This window comes from Sinohyriopsis cumingii, unplaced genomic scaffold (assembly GCF_028554795.1).
Source record: "Sinohyriopsis cumingii isolate HCF-2022 unplaced genomic scaffold, ASM2855479v2 utg000624l, whole genome shotgun sequence".
In the NCBI taxonomy this organism is placed as follows: Eukaryota; Metazoa; Mollusca; class Bivalvia; order Unionida; family Unionidae; genus Sinohyriopsis; species Sinohyriopsis cumingii.
Genome location: NW_028315919.1, coordinates 2411244 through 2431016, shown reverse-complemented (window position 1 = coordinate 2431016; position 19773 = coordinate 2411244). Strand labels below are relative to the sequence as shown.

Below are 19773 nucleotides of genomic sequence, written 5' to 3'. Positions count from 1 at the left end.
CACATACCCACATTGGCCGAATCCGAGACTCGAACCCACGCAGACAGAGGTGAGATGGCAGTGATCCGCAACGGAGAGCGCTTTAGACCACTCGGCCACTCGGGGCCCCATTGGGAATTTGTACATGATCATCTTTTCTGACTTCGATGTTTTTGGAAAGCCTTCAAGGAGAAACATCTTTAGATTTAGAAAATGTATGTTTTGTAATATAAAATGTTCCTTCATTCATTCAGTAATAGTCATATGTAAACTTTAAAAAAAGTAATTTCATCCTGGAAAAACCCTGGAAATGACCTGGACATTTATCTTTAGAAAAGCGTGGGAACCATGATTAAAGGACATCTGTTTGGTCCTAAGTGAAAATGGCACCAATATGATGGCAAAGATGTCCACAGCTACTGCAGCTAATTTTAAAATCTTGTTATTGCTGAAGAACATTGGAGATAATTTCAACACTGAGTAGTTAAAAGAAAAATAATGGTCTTACTTGAAATTCTTCTTGCCAGGTAGAGTTCATTAAAGGAACACTTGTTATGCATATTTTGTGATCTTGCATCAGATGGAGATGTTTTTGTTACCACTCTATTGACTGTATTTTTAAAGAGGCTTTAAATTAGATTGGTAAATAATCTTGTCATTATCTTCTTGTTTGAACGTGATTTGGAGTGAAATTCATGCATATTAATGTTGTGATCTACTATCCGATTAGTTGAACTTGTCAGTGTTAGATTTTTAACATAGCTTTAACAATTTTCCAGTCATATCGCTATGATGTCTACAGTGTGGCAGTTTAAAGTGATGTCTAGCACTAGGGCATCATGCCACAGACATGTAGCATGATGTTCCACCCAGTCACATTATCCTGATACCAGGCCGACCAGTCATAACACTAGCCTCTTAATGCTGCTTGCCTAGCAAGGCAGCTGTTAGTACCATTATTAGAAGTCTTTAGTATGACTTGGCTAGGTTTTGAACCCATGACCTCTTACATCAGGGGCAGATGCTCTAACCTCTTGTCAGCAGTGTAACATTATTTCTGATCAGATTTTGATAAATCTTATGTACCTGTCATGTATTGTGGATTTGTATGATTATGAGTAAGATCTATGCATAATAATGGATAAATTCAATTGGCTTGGCTTGTTATCTCTCTGGGGAGTTATTTTGGATTTTTCTCCACCATAAAGTTATATCATAATTGTGGTAATAAGTAAGATTGGTGCTTGTTATTGAGAACCTTGTGTAGTTTTTACCTCTTTCAATCTAGAGATTATATTTTTATACAGTTTGTTAAATGGCTTTATGTGATGATGATCTTGGATGGCTTTGATGTTGAAGAGACTGTGGATGTTAATTATGTCTTCATCATTTTAATTGAATTTTAATCAGAATTTAGTATAATAGGTAATATCAAAATGATATAAAGTTTGGGAGGTAATTTGCAAAGAATATATTTTTTATAGTACTTAGTGTTGTTTAGTTGCTTAGTGTAATGGTCAACTCTTAGTTTTTTTTTAAAGCCAGGTAAGTGATACGACTCCTACTTGGGCCTCTTGGTAACTGTTCTGGTTTGTAAGAGTGATAATGCCAAACAAGTATGAATGGAGTTTGTGGGCATATCTGATGAATTCCTTAAAGTATCTTGTTTTTTTGCTGAATTTTGTTTTGTTCTAAAGAATATTGATTATAGATATAATAAAAGATAGGATGTAGGTAGTGGGTATATCTTAACATTGTCTGAAACAGGTTCATTGATTTTCCATCCATGATGTCAGGTTCAAGGTGAATGGCCGTGACAAAGAATTTTGTCCTGCACCTTAAAGTTTGTCATAAGAACACATTAATTCTTGCGTGCAAGATACTATTTTAGATACTAAGTTTGGTGAGTTGGAGTACCTCAAGAATATCAGAGGCTTCATTACTTAGCAGTTAAAAGAACAAAAGGACAAAAGAAACAGTCTTATCTTTGATTCCCACAAATTCTGTTCAACTAGCAGAGAATTTGTTGTTTGAGGGAAACTTTATTTTCTTGTTTATTTTAGATTTCTAAATACAGATTTTTTAATTAAATTTGTACTGGAAGCATCTTGTTTTCAAGAAATTTTAAAATTTTACTATCCCTGTGATTGTTGTTTTGTGCAAAATAAATCAAGAAAGATTTGACTGAGATAATCTTAAAAACTAAAAAATTGTAGCCAAATTTACACAGAGCATCCAGCCAAATAAAATTGTTCAGAATTACCTTAAAGGACCTGTCAAATTTCAGACCAACTACTTTCAACATAAAATAGCAACATTTCTTAAAAAAGTGACTGATCTGCTCTGAAACTTTCTCGAAAAAGGCCACTTAGACAGGAAGCATTCTTGAACAATTGAAAAAATGCCACAGCTGGAAGCATCCTGTCAGAATGGCCTTTGTGTGATCTGTTTTTGTTTAAACTAATGCATATATACTGCTGAGTATTTTCTCTTGTAAAAATATGAACGGCAGTTCTAGAATAGTCTGCAGATGCTGCAGGTGATTTCTTGGAGTTAAATTAGCATAACAGTAAAGGGTAAACATTCACTGGAAATCTGAGTGATCCCAAATACTTAGCCAGGTGCTACTTCTTTTAACTTGTAGCGCAGTATAACTCTTTGGTATCTTGTTTCAGGGAGAGAAAAATAGAAAGACTATGTCTTGTGATGGGAAATGAGATGCCTCATGACCCGGATGACACCTACGAATTGACGACTGACAATGTCAAGAAGATTCTGGCCATCTACATGAGGTTCAGGTGAGACTGATATTCAAGACTGTGTTATGGTTGGCACCAGGACATGTAAATCCCTGTCAAGGGATTGCACTGTTTCTCTTCTTTGAGGTTCTGCTGAAATAATGTAACTCTCTGTAATGTAAATGCTGCCCATTGATATTCAGTGATGGAGATATGCATGTCCATGTCTTGTGTTCTTCTAAGGTCCACAGCAATCCACTGAAAAGTGCAAGAGTAGTCGCATTCAGAATATATATATATATATATATATATATATATATATATATATATATATATATATATATATATATATATATATATATATATAAAAGGCAGTTACTCTGACACAAAAAATCAAAGATTTATCAAAACACATACATGTATGTGCATCTTTAGGTGATGACCATAATATTTACCATTTTCACAGCTGTCCATAAATTACGTGACCAGTTACATTTACAAGATTATGTCATTCATTGCATGCAGCTGCAAGTCAAAAGGGGCAACAACTCTAACAAAAAGTTGGGAGGATGGTAATTTGTTGAGATGTGCATCTTCAAATGATGTCCATAGCATCAGAATTAATCCTCCATACCATTTGAGTATTATAGTGTCAGTCTGTCCAGATGAGGATGAAAACAATTCTTATTGTTCTGGTTGAGACTGAAAAGTAATTCAGAGTATTTTTGGCACATAGCTGGGACTGAAAACTAATTCAGAGTATTTTAGCACATAGATGAGGCTGGAAACTGATTCTTATTGTTCTAAAGTATTTTGTTCACAGATGAGACTGAAAACAAATTCATGTTGTTCTAGAGTATTTTTGTTACACAGATGAGACTGAAAACCAGTTCTTATTGTTCTAGAGTATTTTTGTTACACAGATGAGACTGAAAACAATTCTTATTGTTCTAGAGTATTTTTATTACACAGATGAGACTGAAAACAATTCTTATTGTTCTAGAGAATTTGTATTACACAGATGAGACTGAAAACCAGTTCTTATTGTTCTAGAGTATTTTTGTTACACAGATGAGACTGAAAACAATTCTTATTGTTCTTGAGTATTTTTATTACACAGATGAGACTGAAAACCAATTCTTATTGTTCCATAGAATTTGTATTACACAGATGAGACTGAAAACAATTCTTATTGTTCTGGATGAGACTGAAAAGTAATTCAGAGTATTTTTGGCACATAGCTGGGACAGAAAACTAATTCAGAGTATTTTAGCACATAGATGAGGCTGGAAACTGATTCTTATTGTTCTAAAGTATTTTGTTCACAGATGAGACTGAAAACAAATTCATATTGTTCTAGAGTATTTTTGTTACACAGATGAGACTGAAAACCAATTCTTATTGTTCTAGAGAATTTGTATTACACAGATGAGACTGAAAACCAATTCTTATTGTTCTAGAGTATTTTTATTACACAGATGAGACTGAAAACAATTCTTATTGTTCTAGAGAATTTGTATTACACAGATGAGACTGAAAACCAATTCTTATTGTTCTAGAGTATTTTTATTACACAGATGAGACTGAAAACAATTCTTGTTCTGGAGTATTGTTTGTCCTTCAGTATAAGACCATTTATTAATTGACTTTAGATAAATAGGTTACCGAAACCTAGTTACCATGAGACTTTTGATTTCATATGTCTACAGCTATATTTTGTGACGAATTAGCAATTATTACCTAATTGAAAATACATGTAGAATAGTTGTTGAACAGTGCATAATATTAAAAATATGTATCTAATTGTTTCAGCAGAATTAAATCAAAATAAATACCTGAATAATAGCATGTTCATAATAAAATATAAATTACTTAAGTGTGGGCATCAGAATTAATGTACAAACTATAATGTTCCAGCTTTGAATAATTTTTGGTACTTATATTTTTAACCTTTCTTTGTGGTTGGCAAAAAGTATTAAACTTTTTAATGTCCCAAAAATTTGAAGAGAAAATAATTTCCAGCAAAAGTATTTGAAATCTTAGAATTTGGTGGATATAGGCCAAGGAATAAAAAATTTATGCAGATTGGTTCTGTCAGTTTGTTAGTGAATGTTGTACCTTACATGGAAATTATTAATTTTGCACAAGAATTTTGTACAACATTCGATATACAGTTTCTTTTATCATATCTATCAATCAGTGGTCCCATGAATGTAATGAAAGTACATGATATAAAAATTATGACATCATAATTTTTCCACATATACATATAAATATCGATTGTTGATAAAATAGCAGCTTGTTACTATTATTGATTTTGTTGGTAGCTTAGTATTTGCGTCATCATGGCTTTTTTTTCCTGAGGAACATGTGTTGTATTAAATTCAAATCACGTTTTTGTTTCAGATCATGAAAACTAACTGGTTTTATTTAACATGCTTGAAAATTGGGATCAAGATTAAAAGTTACTGAACAGTACTGTTTTGAAAACATCTAGTGCAAACAATATTTGAGGGAAAAATGTAGGGTACTGATAATGTAAGATATTGCAAGAGTTAAGTTGTAGATGATATTTTGTCATCTTTTTCAACTAGGTGTGACATTCCAGTGATCATCATGGGAGAGACAGGGTGTGGTAAAACCAGACTAGTCAAGTTTTTGTGTGCACTACAAACCCCACCTGGAACTGACGTGAAGAATATGATTCTCATGAAGGTAAGTGAAAATGTTTCATGCATCCTCAGTTAAAGTTGATTTTTATCATTATATTAAATCAACATGGTGTGTCACATAAAACACAAGTCTGGTTTAAACATTGCCTTAAAATTATTATATTAAGTCAGTATGTTGTGTCACATAAAACACATGTCTGGTTTAAACATTGCCTTAAAATTATTATATTAAGTCAGTATGGTGTGCCACATAAAACACAAGTCTGGTTTAAACATTGGCTTAAAATTATTATATTAAGTCAGTATGGTGTGCCACATAAAAGATAAGTTTGTGTTTAATAATTTACAGTTCCAAATAAACAGCATATTTGCTTATTGTACATAAACACATTGACCCAAAATGCACAGTTTATTTTAAATGCATTACAGTTATGCAGAACAATTTCATTTTTATCATTTAGTCAAAGTTGCCAGTGTTCTTTTGCTGTCATAAGCACAGTCATGTTTTTGGTGTGTTTAACCAATATAAACCATGCTATCAAGAATCAGATTATTGTTGAAGGATCTAGTAGGTGTATAAAAAATGGGATAAATTCAATAATATTTCCTGTTATTGTTTAATCAGTGATGTGGCATCTTTTGTTACTACTTATTTTCAACTTCTATTTATTAATTTAAGCTTCAGCTTTTCAAGGCAAAGTTTACAGTGTTTTTTCTGTCCCACCATGATAGTAGTAGGGCATAGAGTATCACTCTTGTCTATCCGTTGGTCTCAACTTTCATAGTGCGAGACAGAAGTTATTTTGTGAACACAGTTAAAGAACTTAAGATCATATGTAGCACCAGAGAAAATCTTGGGCCTTTTGAGGTTCATATATCAAATTTTGGTGCTGTAGTTTGAGCATTTTATAAGTTTTTTATTTTTTTACAAAATATTAATGACTGTACCTTCATCTTATAGTACTTTAGATTTACATTGTTAGAACTGTATATCCAGCCAGTGTTGTGCTGACATACTGTTTTATTCTGATACATAAATAATAGATGTGCATCAAATTAGGAATTTCATTTCTACTTTACATAGATTAAAAGGTGTAAACCAGTATTTAAAAGCTTGGTAAGAATTTTAAATCAACTCTTCATTTTTCTGAATCATGCTAATTAACAGATCTCCCTTGGGATTGAACTTTTCTCATATTATCTTGGCACTCGGTAATTTAGACCTTTATATTGTCATTTAAAAAAAAATTAATTATTCTTTTTCCCTCAACAGGTGCATGGTGGCACAACAAGTGCAGACATAAAGAGGAAAGTAGAGGAAGCAAGGAATATTGCTCAGCAGAATGCAGCCCAGTATGGACCTCACATGTACACAGTGCTTTTCTTTGATGAAGCAAACACTACAGAGGCTATAGGAATGATCAAGGAGATCATGTGTGACAGGTCCATGGAAGGAAACCATTTAGACCAATGCCGGAACCTCAAGTTTGTGGCTGCTTGCAACCCATACAAAAAGTGAGTAATTGGTATAAAAAAATGCCCAAACAGTCGATTGTTACTAGGCAGTAATATTTCTGAAATGTAATACTTTATGGTGGGAGTATAAAAAGATAGAAGATTTGAATAAACTCCTATAAAATGCACTAGCTATCTTTAATTTTTTTAAATCTACAATTTCCTTGAATCTATTATTGTTCCATTCATTAACATACTGATTTTCAACTCGTGTTTTTTGCCAGGGCATTATTTTTCTAGAAGCAACAACAATGGTATCGGTGATATGGGCATTGCTTTACTGTCAGTGGTTACAGTGGTGTTAACAGTGTGGAAGTTTTGCATGAAAGTTTTGCATTCAGGTTGTTTCAGATCAAATGCATGTGAGACACTTTGCTCAGTGGAAGACTTCTTAGCTTGGCTGATTGACAACCAGGAGAACATTTGTGATGGTCTGGCATCTATCATCAATTAGCAATCACTACACTGCCTAAAGTCATTAAATGATGCACAGTTTCCCTCAGAGGTCTAGCTGGTCCTGAATAAAAGTGGGACATCTACTCTGGCTTTCTTGAAATAATTGTTATTGCTGCCTTTTGGAAACGAATGATCATAAAAGTGGGACATCTACTCTGGCTTTCTTGAAATAATTGTTATTGCTGCCTTTTGGAAATGAATGATCATATTGACATATGGTTTGTTACTGCAACTGTGTGTGTTATGATGTTGGTTCAAGTTAACATGGCTGCCACTGCATCCATCTTGAAAGTCCTCTTACTGCTATATTAGTCAGTTGTTGTTGTTGTTGTTGTAGGGTATAACGCCATTTTTCAGTACACGATAGGCTATACATGGCGGCCAGTATTAATGGTGGAGGAAGAACTCTGAAAAACCCCGGAAAGAACCACCGACCCACAAGAAGCTACTGGCAAGCTCTCTCACATACCCACATCAGCCAAATCTGAGACTCGAACTTACACAGACAGGTGAGATGGCAGTGATCCGTAACGAAGAGCACTTTAGACCACTCGGGGCCCCTATATTAGTCAGAATGGATGGTCTAGTTGACTTGGTAGTTTTCACTAATACTTTAGTTACTGCGTGTAATTTATCATAAATGCATATGGTGCCTATATGACCCCAAGTATGGCATCCACAAATGACCATCTTTGGAAATCCTTCTACTACTGCATTTACTTGTAAAGAAGAGATTGTTTTATCAACATTGGGTTTTTGCAGTGGCACCTGGTGGCCATATTGAAAATCTTGTTATACTGATTTTCACTGAAACACTTCAGGCAATATGTAGTTGATCCCAAATGAAAAAGCTATTAATCAAAAGGTATGGTGATTTTGGTGTAAAAGGTCAAAGGGCAGAGTCACATCTAGAATGTATGCTTATGAAAATTCTGCTAAAATTTAATATTTTGCATAAATGTTTTGATCTCTACGGGCATACTATAATAATGATAAGGATTTTCATGCATCATGTGAACTTTATTTACAAGAAGTCCAGAAAGTATCCATTTTGCTCCTGTAGTGTTGCTATTGTGGACCACCATTTCAGTTGGTTCAGGAGTATGGGTAGCAGAGGAGTGGTTGAACTACCAGTTAAGTCTCTCTAACAAAATGTTTTGTTGAAGAATTTGTGACCCTAGATAAATCAATTCTTTCATACTTTGGGTACCATCACTCTTCAAAGAACTGAAATGGCAGTCAACAGAGTTTGAAAAAGGCAACCACTAGATTGTGCTTGGATTCAGAGTAACTATAGTACAGATAAAGTACTTTGACTATGAGCTGTGCAACAGTGTCCATATAGGTTGCCAACTGTGTGAGATATTCTTGAAAATTTGGCTGCAATGTTCCTGTTGGTGCTGTCAGAACATATCTCCTTAGCACAATTTCTTTGACAGTATGATGTTGACTTCCCCACCTCCAGTTGTACATATCAGGGTTAATGCCTTAAATTGTACCTTACTGAGAGGCCACAACTACGACCAGATTGGTCTCCATTTTTACTTTTTTGGAGATTGGCTCCCCTTACTTCAGTTTAGGGTGGGGGCAAGGGTGGCAGTGCCAACATTTACTGAATGCTAGATGCAGCCCTGACTGATGATAAGAGTGTTGGACCCATAATCAAAGAAAAGGGATCAGATTGTATTTTTCAATTTGTTTTGGAGGAAGACCATGTTACATTCCAAAGATAGGAGTTAGTTTATGATTAAAACATTGAGAATTCAATCCCCCACATGGTTTCCTCATATAAAAAGTGTCTGAGATGCCCTTCTTTTAGCACCAGCTGCTCCAGCAAGGAGGTAGGATCTATATCATTTTATACAGTGACTCAAATAATGTTAGAAAACAATATTTCAAATACTTATTGATAACTTGTTTACTTCTGGCTTTAAAAGAGAGTGGTTTGGGTTTTAAAAAATCTCTGACAGTCTTTCAAAGAATTTGTTTCTGTGTTTAAGAATTTATTCGACAGTTACATGGTGTCCTGTTGTTGATTGATTTAGAATAACTGACATGCAGTTTTGTTCATACTCCAGCATTTTCAAACAATCTTTTATATATATGATCAGCAACAGGAAACGTCATGAAATATTAAAAATATTTTTGTCCTGCCTATGATGCGGATTTGTGTAATCTACCATTCCGACTGTCCTTGTATGCACATGTTTCTCTCATAACCACAGACACCCTGAAGCCTTGATAAAGCGTCTGGAGCAGGCTGGACTGGGATACCATGTGGATGCTGACAAAACTACAGATAGACTGGGTAATTATAGAAAGATTCTGATTTATCTTGAATGTTTTCTATCATGTGTAGAATTAATTTTTTAATCTACAATTGGATATGATCTGATCTGTTTTTAGATCATGAACTGTTAACTTTTATTTGATACCTCAAGAAAGTTCCCCAAAACATGTCCAGTTGTTTGTATGCTTGAAGGTTTCTAGTTGTTTTTCATGTTTTCCTTTATAATTATAAACAATCTACTTCTTTATTCTTGAGTGAGGCGTTTGCACACTTTTAAGTTCTTTCATATTTTGGAATTCGATCAGTATGTAATTTTAACTAGATTCACAATTTTTTGTGTGACATATATATGTATTTACACCTGTATCTTTCAAACAAATGAATAATTAAGATTTCAGTTAAGTGAATGATCAGCAGTACTGCAGCTTGTATGATGCAAAATCTGATATACTATGAGGCCAGAAAATGTTCAAAACTTTGCTACAGTTTTCATCCAACTTTACAAAATTTTCAAAATGCTGTGAGTGACATATAGTATAAATGTACATAGCACTATGTTAAAAGATAATTAATATATTATTTAGAACATATTTTTTTTAAATTCAACTGGCCACTAAGCATGGATCTGTGTCTCTTGTGTGTCATCAGTGTCCATCATTATCTGTGTGTTACCATTGTGGAGGCCATGTTTATGTTGTGATATTGATCAAGCTTGGAATGTAAGCTTGTATCATCAGATCTTGAACTAGAATAGTTCAGATCCATGAATAATAATGAGAACTGTACACCCAATTGGCTGAGCATGATATCACACTGATGGCTATGTTTCATACATATTTTGATCAGATTTCAAATTTACACTGGTTTCAAGATCATGGACAAGTTGAAAAATAAGGAAGATCCATTACCATTAAAGTGATTGGCATTTCTTACCACTATTGAAATCTCAGATCTGATTTTTGTTAGACTTGGTAAATAGACTTCTTATTAACAAGATCTACTAATACACAAGTAGATAGTGAGATGGACTGCTCTAGTGGCCCAGGTGGTTAGAGTGTCTGCCTTGGATGTGGGAGGTTGCAGGTTCAAACCTTGACCAAGTCATACCAAAGGCTTATAAAAATGGTACTAGCTGCTGCCTTACTTAGTGCTGAGCATTAAGACATTAGTATTAGGACTGGTCGGCCTGGTGTCAGGATAATGTGTCTGGGTGGGGACATCATGCTTCATTTCTGCTGCATGCCCCAGCCCTAGACATCACTATAAACTGTCATACTGCAGACATTGTAGTGATGTGACTAAAAAATTGTTCAAGCTAAGTTTAATATCCAAATCAAACACATACACATAGTGAGGTTATCTTGCATCTGATAAAGTAAGCTTTTTACCACTCAAGATACAAAATTTCTGACCTGATTTGTTGCTAAATAAATTAATGACATCAAGATGTTGAATGAATTTTATTTTAAGAGTAAGATCTCTGCATATGTAATGAGGTGAATCTTGCTTGTAATTGAACTTCTTACCACTCTGTTTTGATTTGGACCCAACTTTGTAATTATTTTATTATCAGGATTTTGGATGAGTTTTATGCAAGACTTGTGTAAATTCAAGAGGAAATCTTGAATCCGATTGTTTGCTTATTACCACTCAGATTTCTGATCAGAATTTATTCCAACATTTTAAATGTTTGTATATTATCAAGCTGTTGGATGATTTGGATGGTAGGCATGATGTAAACATATGTATGATGTAATATTGTATTTGATTGGCTGAGCTTTGACATAGATTTGGTAATAAGTAGATCTGCACGCATTATTGATAAATTGTGGTAAATAGGTTTATATCATTAAGAGCTTTCTGAGTTGAAGTATGTATGAGATTTATGCATATTATTTATGCCTTTGTCTTTGAAAATAATTTTATCAGACTATATAGTTTAAGAGGTAACTGTATAAATGTGTTCTTAAAAACTAGATAAGCAGATTTAGTGACATGGTCTGGTCAGATGAAAATTATAAGGTTCATTTGGGCCTCTTGTTTTTTTATTTAATTTCTTTTTAAGTACAGGACAGTCTGGTTTATCCAAACCTCAGTTATCAGGATGATTGGTTTATTTGCAACATTAATTTCTCCTCTCATACATATTTGGTATCACCTAATCTCATTCATCAGAACTCATGCTCATCCTAAAGCTTTTCAGTGAGTTTGCATTTTATTTTGTTCTCTTTTAGCATGTTTAGTTCTATGATGCTGCCATAAGAGTTTCTGTTTAATATTCACAGGTCGGGTTCCTATGAGAAGATTGGTATACAGGGTACAGCCACTACCACAGAGTTTGTTGCCCCTTGTATGGGACTTCGGACAGTTGAACACACAGATTGAAGACCTCTACATCAGACAGATGGTCAGGAGATACGTAAGTACAAAGTAGAACTACCATAAACAGATATGTTCTAGGCTTATAAGCTCGTGTTATACCATTTGTCAACAGAACACATAGAATATGGCTGTCATAGAGACGGTTTAGAGATGTGTAAGTATATTGTAGCAGTTGACTTAACTGGTTTCATCTCATTTATGAAATTACATAATATCTGACGGTTTATGTCAGACAGGTACTTTATCTTGGATCTAAACAATATTTGTTCATAATATGTAGAAAAGGACTCTGTACTGTTAGCCTCCTTATCACATTGATGTTAAGGGTAATGAAAGAGCACTTAAAGAAGACAGAGCTACCCAGCATTTGCCCAGTTCTGATTTTAAGATTGCATGTGGTGATGTAAAGGTTATATAAATCAGCATTTTCTATTTACTTAGCAAATTATGTGGGATGAAACATAATTTTTGTAAAAATTTGCTTTTTCCATAAAGGACAACATTTTTTTATACCATAGTTTTACTCTATTGATGTCATCCTATCAACAGTAAATAATGTATAAATAAATATCATCCTGTATTCTCTTGACAGTATTATGACTTGAGGTCTTAAAAAAATATAACAAAAAGAAGTTAAGCTAACAATTTAATTATAACTTAAACAAACGATTTATTTTCCTAAAATACAAAGTGAAAATTCAAAAGACACTTACATTATTGTGAATTAAATCCCAGATAATCCTAAATGTCCTATCACAATGTCCAAGAATGAAGAAAATTCCAAGTGGTTTGAATGTCATTGTATGCCAGTAGTCTTGAATGTCAAAAGCCAAGCACACAATAAAAATAAAAAAAACCATAACAACAATCAGAAAGTAAATACTGTTTAAATATTGTCCAATATTCTCTCAACAGTCTGAAAGCAAATATTATATTAATATCTTCCAGTGTTCTCTCAATAGTCTGAATGCAGGTACTGTATTAATATCATCCAGTGTTCTCTCAGTAGTCTGAAATTAATACTGTATAGATATCATACAGTATTTTTTCATCAGTCTGAAAGTAATACTGTATAAATATCCAGTATTCTCCCAACAGTCTGAAAGTAATACTATATAAATATTATCCAGTATTCTCTCAACCATCTGAATGTAATACTGTATAAATATCATATTATCTGAACAGTCTGAAAGCAAATACTGTATTAATATCATACTGTATTCTCTCATTAGTCTGAAAGTAAATACTGGATAAATATCTTGTATTCTCTCAATAGTCTGAAAGTAAAACTAAAAATATTATACAGTATTCTCCTAACCATCTTAAAGTAATACTGTGTAAATACCATCCATTATTCTGTCAACATTCTGAATGTAATAATGTATTAACATCGTCCAGTATAATGATAACCATGTGAAAGTAAATACTGAAATAAAAATTTCAGCCTGAAATGTCTTACTTAAAATCTTTATTTTTATATCAGATTCGAAATGGCAAACTTCCTGCCATACAAGGATTGATTGAGGTGATCAGTGGAGTTCTCACTGCCTCCCAGGATTTCATGAGACAACAACAGGTAGATATTTTACTGGATCAGCATTTGCTGGCCTGCTCATAGGGACGGGGTTTAAAATATAGATGCTAGCCTTAATTTCTGTCAGAGGCTTTTATCAATTTGATTAAGATTGAGATCTGACAGGCACCAATCATGGATCATGTCCTACCAACCTTTGGAATTCCTCATCCACAAGTAGATCTGACAGGCACCAATCATGGATCATGTCCTACCAACCTTTGGAATTCCTCATCCACAAGTATTAGTAACCTATGAGGAAAAATAATGCATTTCATGTAAGGGAGAATTTATATTATAGATGATATGTTCCCAAGGAAACACTTTCATTTTTGTGAACATGAAAGATGTAATTTGATTGGTGAATCAGTATGTGACAGAACAAGACCTTGCAAATGTGTCTGTCTGATCTCTGTTATGTTGGAGATCTCGACTTCAGTCAGATCAAGGTTTTTATCAAGCACTCGTCTTTATTGTTTAAACAGTGCCATCTGAATTAAAAGATCTTCTGAACAATTTCCATACAAAAATGTAACTGAAATAGAGTATTAGTGTTTGTTAGCTTGCTTTGGTGGAAGCTCAGCATGGCCATCAAAATGTGCATAAACAGAATTCAGTCTTATTTTACAACAGGATGCTTTCATGAAGACCTTTCACAGAGATTAAAAAATGTACCAATAGGCCATCAAATATGTCTGATCTTACAAAAATGAGAAAAACGTTTCAGCATTTTCTTTTCCATAATGCTAAATAGAATTTGACCAAACTGGGCATAAAGCATCATGGCATGCAGTAAATTTCAGATGTTACAAGAGATGCCTATCCATCATCAAATTTGGTCACTAATAGTGGAAAAAAAGAAAAACCTGTAAACAAATTCTCAAAAATGGCTTAGGGCTGTTCCAGTAAAACATGTATCCCCCCCCCCCCCCGGGGACGGCACTTCAAAAAAACTTCTGTAGGAGGTTGTGTTTCGAACTATTTTAATTCTGACAGTGGAAGGTTGGTTAGGAAAATCACTTCTGTTGTGGGTTGTGCTAACAAAATGAGAAATCGCTGGTGGGTCTGTCAGAAAGAAGAAAGAAAAAAAATCGAATATATATTTAAAATCGCATCTACCCCCCTCCTAGCGGTCTAACGTGAATAAAACATTGGGTCAGAAAATGATACCAGTACACGCGAGTGCATGTACTTTGTACGAATTCGTGTACTTTAAAAGCAGTGATACATTTTCGGCAAATTACGTCAACGCCGCAGATATAAAAAATGTTCTTTGCGCAGTATGCAATTTTTATTAAACTTTTAACTTTAACTTTAAAAGTGCATTTTGCAACATAATTCGCGCTGCCACAGCTGTCTCACAACACTTGATGCGACATCCAGATATATGGATACTTCGGTTCGACATGAATGGCTGTTAAACGAAATTTGATTCGTTCATTGGCCGTGGAACAGGCATTTTATGGAGTTTTAGCCTTACTTTCATCGTGGAAGTTTTACAAATGCATGTTTCCAATAAGGGCCACACAGGAAACCCAAATGGTTGAATCACAACACGGTTTGTCTTCAGACGACGTTTTTTCATTCGGCAAATACTGGCTGGTGATAGCTATGATGACAATGAATTTCATGTATATCGGTCTGTTGGACATTGGAAAAATGTCACTGAAAATACCAGTGTGTGATTTTGAGCCCAAAATTGATGTTGAGCGCGAGTCCGATGTACGTGTTGGATGGACAATATGCCGGCTATATTTATTAAATATACCCATGTCTAAACAAGCTGACTATGGGAATGTTGGACTTAAAACCCTAATACAGCATTATGGAAGAGAAAAATCTGGCATAAGAGGCAGCAAAACACTGATTCAAGGAAGTGAATCTTTGGCAGGGTTCATGTTAGTGAAATCTGACAGAGGTCTCAGAAATGCTTATAATCACGCGTATTTGGACGCCAATTTTTTTTATTTAGGCGGGCAGTAAAATTCAAATACTTGCCAGTCCTGCTTCAGTCACCTGCATAGTGGGGAAATGTGTTGATCAGTTAGCTGTGATGATATTCGCATGACAGAATGTAGTGGTTGAAAGCCCCCCTCCCGTCGTCACCATTATAAGAGTACATCAAAAGAACATGCTGCAATAGCTAAGCGGCGAGATCAAAGGCTTTGACTGGGTGGGAAAATCTAACTGATATTTACAGTGCTTGAATGTAGAGGCAGAAATAACCAGAGATGTACATGTGTACATTTATAGCAGTACATCAAATAAACAACTTTAGCTTGCATTCTTGTGTTCATTACCGAGTGTAACGGAATAAGCAGTGCACGTGACCTCGGAATCATGACATGTTAAGACATAGACTTGAATGAGCATTTTGGGGCTCAACGGCAAACTGATGAAAATTGAGAGATTCAGGAGAGGGCTAAAGTTGCTAGAACTGATAATTTGAAAGGGACATTAGCCAAGTGTATGAAAGTGTGATGCCTAGCTTACTGCTTTGAATAAGACCTTCATTGGATCAAAAAAATTCAGACTCACTCTGATGGACAAGCAAGAGCTATGTCAGTGTTATAAAGAATGAAGAAATTAAACTCTATGGCAACCAGTAGTTACTATAATTGGCATAGTTTTCTGAGAGGGGACTGCTACTTTTCCTGATGGGACTCATATTTTTACCAAAATGGGAGCCATGGACTCTTAGTTTAAAAATCCTAACGAGACCTCTGGTTCAAAACTTTTCTTTCTGGGACAGAGATATCCAAGAGAGAATACCCATGGGGCCTTACATGTGAGATGTTGAAAACTGCACAACAATAAAAAACTAACTTGTTCAAGCTAGTTATTCATATGCGTTTCAGACAGCAGGCAGTGAAAGGAGTTCACAGCACAGAATAATATTTGTACATCGAGGAGGAGGATCATATTAAATTCAGAAACAATTAACAGATAATGCTCATAAGGAACATCAGAGAATCCCCATACAACATAATTAAGTGTGTGTAGATCTCAGGTTGGCAACACCACTGAGCAACAAAAGAATAAAAAGAAAAACTTTTGTATCATATGCAGATGTATGACCAAATAATTATGTACATGCTCTCTATGTGCAAAAATTAAATGACATTAAATATAAGAGACTGACTCATCTGTGTAAACTCAAAGCAAGATGGATCAAATTTGACCTGTTTATGTCCGGTTCTTCCATATATATAGATCATGGTGGTATTTTCTGCAGACCTTTTGGCACTTAGTTCCAAGCCATCATTTGGTATTTGTATTGCAAAATGAATAACTAAAAAAGTATATTATCTAATACAATACATTTTTAAGTGGTATCATTAACTGATGATGAAATTGATGAAAAAATACTTGATGTCATTCTGATATATGGATTCTTTAATACACTACTAAAAAACTACTAATCTCTTCATCCTGATTCTTTTTTCTTTTTTTTTACCATCTCCTTTAGTCTTACTGGTACCAGTGCTTTTAATAAAATTGTAACTTCTATTTTCTTGCAATCTAAATATTTATAATGATGTGTTATTGTCAAAAGGTAAAATGTGCTTAGTGTTGTAAAATCTAAAACTATTAATTAGCAAGGGACTAAAATAAAAAGTGACAGAAATTATTGCCATATTACAGTGCTGTTAGAAACAACAGAATAGTTGTACAAGATGTATTTTGCACAAAGTTGTAGAACTAGCGCTCATATTGTCACCACATATTCTACTTAAATAATTATATCATTATTTCAGTATATTCCTATCAGTATTTTCCCAGTGGTAGTAATTTTCTGTTCTGATGTTCATTTCTTGTGCAATTTTTACACATCAAGAATTCTCACCGTATCATTAAAAAACAATGTAATCTGCACCAAATTGAGTTGTTTGAGAAGAAATTAATTTTTTTTAACCCAAAAATCACTGAAGCTACGAGTTCTTGCATTATAGTCTCACATTAAATAACATCTGAAGTAGCCACGATAGTAGTTTAGGATGCAACTGTACCAATTTCACCTTTGGTATATCCAAATCTTGAATGTGATGGAGGAACATAGCTCCAAAATAAACACATCAATATTAGAACCTGTTCATTGACTATGAATCAAGTATCTGAGTCCAACTGAATTGCTAGAAATTTTTTAACTCTTTTGACAACATCATAATTAGCTGTCAAATATGGAGTAAGCCTATAGTCTTTATGCCATCCCAACCAAGACCCCACCACAACCACATGACCATGCCCAATGACCTCACAGTAATAATCGCTATATAACTAGAGATGACATCTCTTCGAGAATTTTGATTTCAGTAGAGCTGTAACAGAGTGGAACAGTAAGAAAGAGTGACAGATATTTAAGTGTTAAGGAGATATTTAACAATGGCTATTCCCACCACCACCACTTCCTCATTGGAGATCACACACACACAAAACTTAGAGTACATCCTGAAATCCTGGCAGCATCCTTGCAGAGGAGATAACTTGACTATTCAATTTTATTGGTCTCTGATTATCCCATGGTATTTCTGCTACTTGAACATTATCTTACAGTGTGTCCATTCAGCATGGTCGAAAAAGGCTTACAACCATTGAGTTGTTCAAGGACTCCCATTACTACAGATGTGAAAGAATGAGAACCATACTATAAATCAGTGAAGATAAAATATAGTATATATGTGATTGATTGTCCCTGATTGGTTGATAATGAAAGTAAGATTTTAGTAAAAACAATCTTTTGAGAGCTTGTCCTCCTTGTAACTGAAAAAAGTGAGGGACATTGTTTTATTAACATAATTTCCAGACCCATGTTTGGACGACTCATTACTGAAATCAGCAGCTGACTCTTTGGTGCAGTATTGAAAGCACACATTTCAAATTTGTACAGATCCAGAAAATGGTGCGGCTGTTATGGGTTTTTTTCTTCACAAAAGCTGTCATCATAGATGTGTCTATACTGATATAAATTTGAGCATGAGCACTCAAAATTTTAAGTTACTAAATTTTAAAAATCGTGGTGTTTGCACAAATTTACAGTGGGAATTGAATTAGTGCAGAGTTCTGAACTCTTGAGTTTTGTGCAGAAATATGGAATCCAAGCAGAATATATCCAGAAATGTAGAGGTTTTTAATCTTGGATTTAGTCTCCCCATTGTGTTTCACACTGATATGCATATTCACAGAACATTTGTAATAGTAGTAGGAAAAGCAAGTGAGAAATTTAGATACATATCATAAACAAGACAAACAGTATGTGGGGGGAGAAGATCATTAGAACAGGCTGGAATGGAGAAGTATAATAAAAGCAATAATTAGTAGAAGTGTGCCTCCTTTTTTTTATGTGTGCAACATTATTTTCTTAGCTTCAGTAAGAAATTTCATCAAAAGGAAGACAATAAAGGGTGTACAGTTAACTAAACCAATATGAATTTATCTACTTAAAAGCTGTATCAAATTGATTTTAACCTTCTGGTCTGTTTCTGTCCATTCTGGTGATATGTCCACTGAATCAGTATGGTTGGAAAAAATATTTAAAAAATTAAAAATATTTTGGCAGATTATGATTATACCCAACTTCTGCCTGAGAGATATGAATAATTTAATTTCTTGGTTTGTTGATTGTGGTTGTTGTTCAATTCAAATGCATCATTGAAAAACATTGATACATTCTCATACTTTGTTACAAATATTTATTAGATGCATATCATCAGATATTAGTAAATATAGCTTGAATAAATTGTAAGAGTTCTAGTTGGAACAATGAACATTGTTAAGAGAAAATTAAGTGAGCTAAAATGTAAACTTTTCGGCAGTGTGTGATGCAGGATTGCTCAAGATTTTTCCATCTCATATGCTCACCATGAAAAATCCATTTGCACCAACTGATGATGGCTTTTAGGTAACTGTCAGAAAGGCATAACTGACGATATTCTATAGTCTACAAAAATTACTTGAGTCAAAAGTTGTAAACTCGTACAGCTGTGGCAAAAATAATTGACTAGTAACTTTTCTGCTGTTGCTACAGTTGATTAGTTGGTTGATTCAGTGTGGTTTGATTTTGGGTTTTTTGGTGATTTTTTTTACAAGATATTAGGTGGAGGAAGGACTGCGAAAGACCACCAACCTAAATTGGTTGATCTGTGACACAAACTCACTCTGTGAGATGTT

The 19773-nt window shown here is 34.2% G+C and overlaps 1 protein-coding gene across 2 annotated transcripts in view; it reads left to right on the top strand.

The window, feature by feature from the left end:
* Nucleotides 1-19773, top strand: part of LOC149773607 (E3 ubiquitin-protein ligase rnf213-alpha-like) — a 371427-nt gene that overhangs the window by 137818 nt on the left and 213836 nt on the right. For both annotated transcript variants that reach the window (XM_089946359.1, XM_089946358.1), the window contains exons 36-41: nt 2655-2777; nt 5312-5432; nt 6663-6904; nt 9586-9668; nt 11936-12069; nt 13516-13608. In XM_089946359.1, coding sequence (XP_089802485.1) covers nt 2655-2777; nt 5312-5432; nt 6663-6904; nt 9586-9668; nt 11936-12069; nt 13516-13608 — 796 coding nt within the window. The remainder of the gene's footprint in view (nt 1-2654; nt 2778-5311; nt 5433-6662; nt 6905-9585; nt 9669-11935; nt 12070-13515; nt 13609-19773) is intronic.